The 3569-nt window shown below is 44.4% G+C and overlaps 1 protein-coding gene across 1 annotated transcript; it reads right to left on the bottom strand.

Moving 5' to 3' along the window:
• Nucleotides 1-267: 267 nt before the first annotated feature.
• LOC140207938 (probable G-protein coupled receptor 139) lies at nucleotides 268-3192 on the bottom strand. Its single transcript, XM_072276477.1, has 2 exons — nucleotides 3012-3192; nucleotides 268-1166 (listed from the first exon to the last, which is right to left on the bottom strand). The coding sequence occupies exons 1-2, from the start codon at nucleotides 3190-3192 to the stop codon at nucleotides 268-270; spliced, it is 1080 nt and encodes a 359-aa protein (XP_072132578.1).
• Nucleotides 3193-3569: the final 377 nt, after the last annotated feature.

Genomic DNA, 3569 nt, shown 5'->3' with positions numbered 1-3569 from the left:
GGAGAATGGTCTTGAACCTGGACTAATGTATCTGGGCAGCCAGAAGGATTGCAAGGTGGAACTACGGTGTAAATTGGATAAGTAGGCCAGAGATGAGAAGATAGGCCGGCGAATGAGGGACGATCATAGCAGCTGTATAATCGATAAATTATGTAATTTCCGCTTGGGAGGTGTGAGTGGAACAAGGATATCGCAGGGCCCAGAGGAGCAAAAATTGCCCACAGTGGATAGAACTTCAGTGGTTTCAGGTCGAGCGACACCGCAACGTCACGAGTTCTTCACAAACATGAGAGAGAGCGGTGATTTTACCACAGTCTTTAACTGCTCCCTAAAATTGGTCTGCGTAACGGTGTAAAGGGCCGTGTTCGTGCAACAGCTCAGAAGCTGCAGAATGGCGCCCAGCTCTCGCAGCGAATCAGGTGGGCGCACATACGTGGCAAAAGCATACAGCCGATTCCACGCAGAATACACGGTGAAAGGTGCCCACAGCAAGATGAAATTGCCCGAGAGGATCAGCAATAAAACGAGGGATTTCCTGCGTTTCTCCATCTCTGGGTCTCTGGCACTCTGTCCGTTGCCAGGAAAACTGAGTCTCCTGCGAGCTCTGCTCGTGACTGAGATGTGCCTGGCGGTGAAGCCATTTGTCAGCAGAACCAGCACAAATGGGAATACAGGGGTGAGGATGTAATAAAATAGTTCAATTTGAGTCACGATAAATAAATTCAAATAATGCACTCTCACCCTACAAATAAATGGAACAGCTATCCACGTGTAGTACCCCGAGAGTGAAAAATACCAGTAAATATTCTTTAAAAAGCCAATGGCACTCACTGTCCCCAAAACCACGGCCGCAGTTTTCCCGGTGCAATATTTTGTTTTCAGTTTCTGGCAACAAATGCCGACAAACCGATCAATGGTGAACGTGACGGTGAACCAGACCGAACAGTCGGTGACGGTGTAAATCAGAGCAGCGTGGATATTACACCCCTTGATCATTGAGCGGAAGAAAGCACCGATTGGCATGTACGTAAGTGGAAACTTGCTCAGTATCAGATCCAGGATAAGAACCAGCAGATCCGCCAAGGCCATGGCAACCAGGTAGCAAGTGACAACTCTGGAGAGGCCGCACTTTCTCCGAGACAGGAAGAATATGGTCACCATGTTCACTGCGAACAGAGGAAACAATCAGGGTAAACTCATCTTAAACCGAACATATAACATGTGCCCATGATAGAAATGAGTGTACCTGATCGCTATGATTATATTATTCCGTCAGGTACACTCATTTCTATCATGGGCACATATTATATGTTCGGTTTAAGATGCGTTTACCCTGATTTTTTTTTTAATTGTTTGCCAGTGAACATGGTGACCATATTCATCCCCTCTCGGGGAAAGTGCGGCCTCTCCAGATTTGTCACTTGCTACCTGGCATCGAAACAGAAAACGAAGAACACAGATAACAATGGCTGATGATTGGGAAACTTCACACGAGCTGAGGGAAAAGGAGTTGAATGATGCATCTGCGGAATCTGCGAAATCTCATCTGTCGTGAAATAAGTGTCCGTGACACCCACTAGGTTTAGCTGAAGCGCAGATTCCCGTCCCTGATCGTTAGCAAATTTGGATTTGCAAATAGAGTAGCAGTCCAAAATCTCACTGTTGCACCTCTCTTCCTGTTTTCCGACACTGAGGGAGTGAATATTACCTTGAAATCATACCACGAGTCTCTCCGTCTCCTTCTTGTTTCTTTTGCCTTTACAATCGTATACAATTCATTAAAGTCTCTAAAATTCATTATATTTTTCAGCAAGAATGAAGGTGATTTGTCACCATAATAATACGTCATGATCAGTATTTCAATAACTTCCAGTGGTCTTTCCTGTTTTCCGAAATGTGCTACTTTTGAGCACTGTCAGATGCAGCTGGCATTCAAATATACATTAACGATCTTTGCATTTTATAATTTTTGGATCCCAATCGGAAAATACGTTTTACGAACACAGTGGGGAGAAGGATGGGCAGAGACAGAAGAGGGAACTAGTACGGCAGACACGTCCGAAGGTCTTAAAAGCTGAGGGACCTGGTTAATGTTCAGGGAGTCCCTGGAGTGCAGACGACAGTCACACCAACCGGATTAGCCACAGGACGACTGGGGCATTGGAAAACAGTTTAATTGCAAGGGAATCTCAAGTAGGATGCAACTTGATTCACAGCACATATTCCTGAGGCGAGGATAGAGCGAGTGGAAAGGGGGATCAAAGCGGATTATAAATGTAATGTATCATCCTCTCAGTGACGGGCAACAGTTGTATGCAAGCTTACTCATCAGAAACTTGTCCATTGCATCCAGAGCATTACTGAGACAATGTGACCAGAGCACAATTTCCATGATGGTCCATGTATTTCCCTTCCAACACCTTCTCTACATAAACTATAATGGCCCTGTTAATTACGCACCTATAATGCTTCGCTTGAAAACGCCAATTATTTGGCCTCAGCACCGTTCTGTGGCAATGCGTTCCACAGGCACACTGCCTCTGGCAGTAGACATTCTTCCTCAGCTCTGTTCTAAGGAACAGTCATTTATTGGGAGGCTGCGCTCTCTGGTCCAATACACTGTTGGATACATCCTTTGAACGACGGCTCCATCTGAACCTTTCAGTTACCCATAACCTTCCCCAGTTCCCCTACCCCGTCCTCCGCAATCCCCGCGAATACAGGCAATGACCAATCAAACACGCCTCATACGTTAAATCGTTCCCCCCTCCCCCCCCCCCCCCCCCCATGGATCATTCTCAGAAATCTTCTCTGGATCATCACAACTGTAAGCAAGATTTCCTTAGACAAGGGTCCTCGGCTCAGTCAATTATCAATGTGCATAAAGCAAAGACTTGCTTCCAAGTGGGTGTGACAGCAGCATTAATTATTACTATTATGAGAGGTACACGAGAGAAGGAAAATGTGCAGTTAAATGTTGTTTCATAAGTTATCTTTGGAAAGAGACTTACCAGGAAGAGCAATGATGGCGAGGACGGGGAAGAAAATCACTTGAATGGTGATAAACACATTCATTATTGGAAAATCTACCGTTATCCAATCATAATCTGTCAAAATAATTGGAACCATCCAGAAGAAAGTTTTCCAATTTCCCGTTATATTCCACGCCGTTCTTCCCGAATTTTGATCCATGACAGAACGAGCCAGTCTGTCCTTATTCTCGCTCACAGTGCCACTCCGGATCTCTGTTCGTGGCAGGAGAGGCTGTTCTCGCTGAAACTGGGGGAACTGAGTGAGAAGGACTCTTATTAATAAGAGAGAGAAACTCTCCGGTGACGTCAACAACCTTTCCTGAAAGGACCCTAATTAGTTTCCATGATTGTTTACCCAATAGCTGAGGAACAAATGTGTAGATAAGTGTTGCTGTTATTATATATATCGGAATTACAAAAAGAAATCTCATAACATTTCGGTCGACTTAACTAAATATAAAGGAGAACAAAACGGTCCTTAAATAATAAACAAATATAAACATTTTATTTAAACATCGAGTATAAGGAAAGTAGAAA

This window comes from Mobula birostris, chromosome 13 (genome assembly GCF_030028105.1).
Source record: "Mobula birostris isolate sMobBir1 chromosome 13, sMobBir1.hap1, whole genome shotgun sequence".
Classification (NCBI taxonomy): Eukaryota; Metazoa; Chordata; class Chondrichthyes; order Myliobatiformes; family Myliobatidae; genus Mobula; species Mobula birostris.
This window is presented reverse-complemented; position numbering and strand designations above follow the sequence as displayed.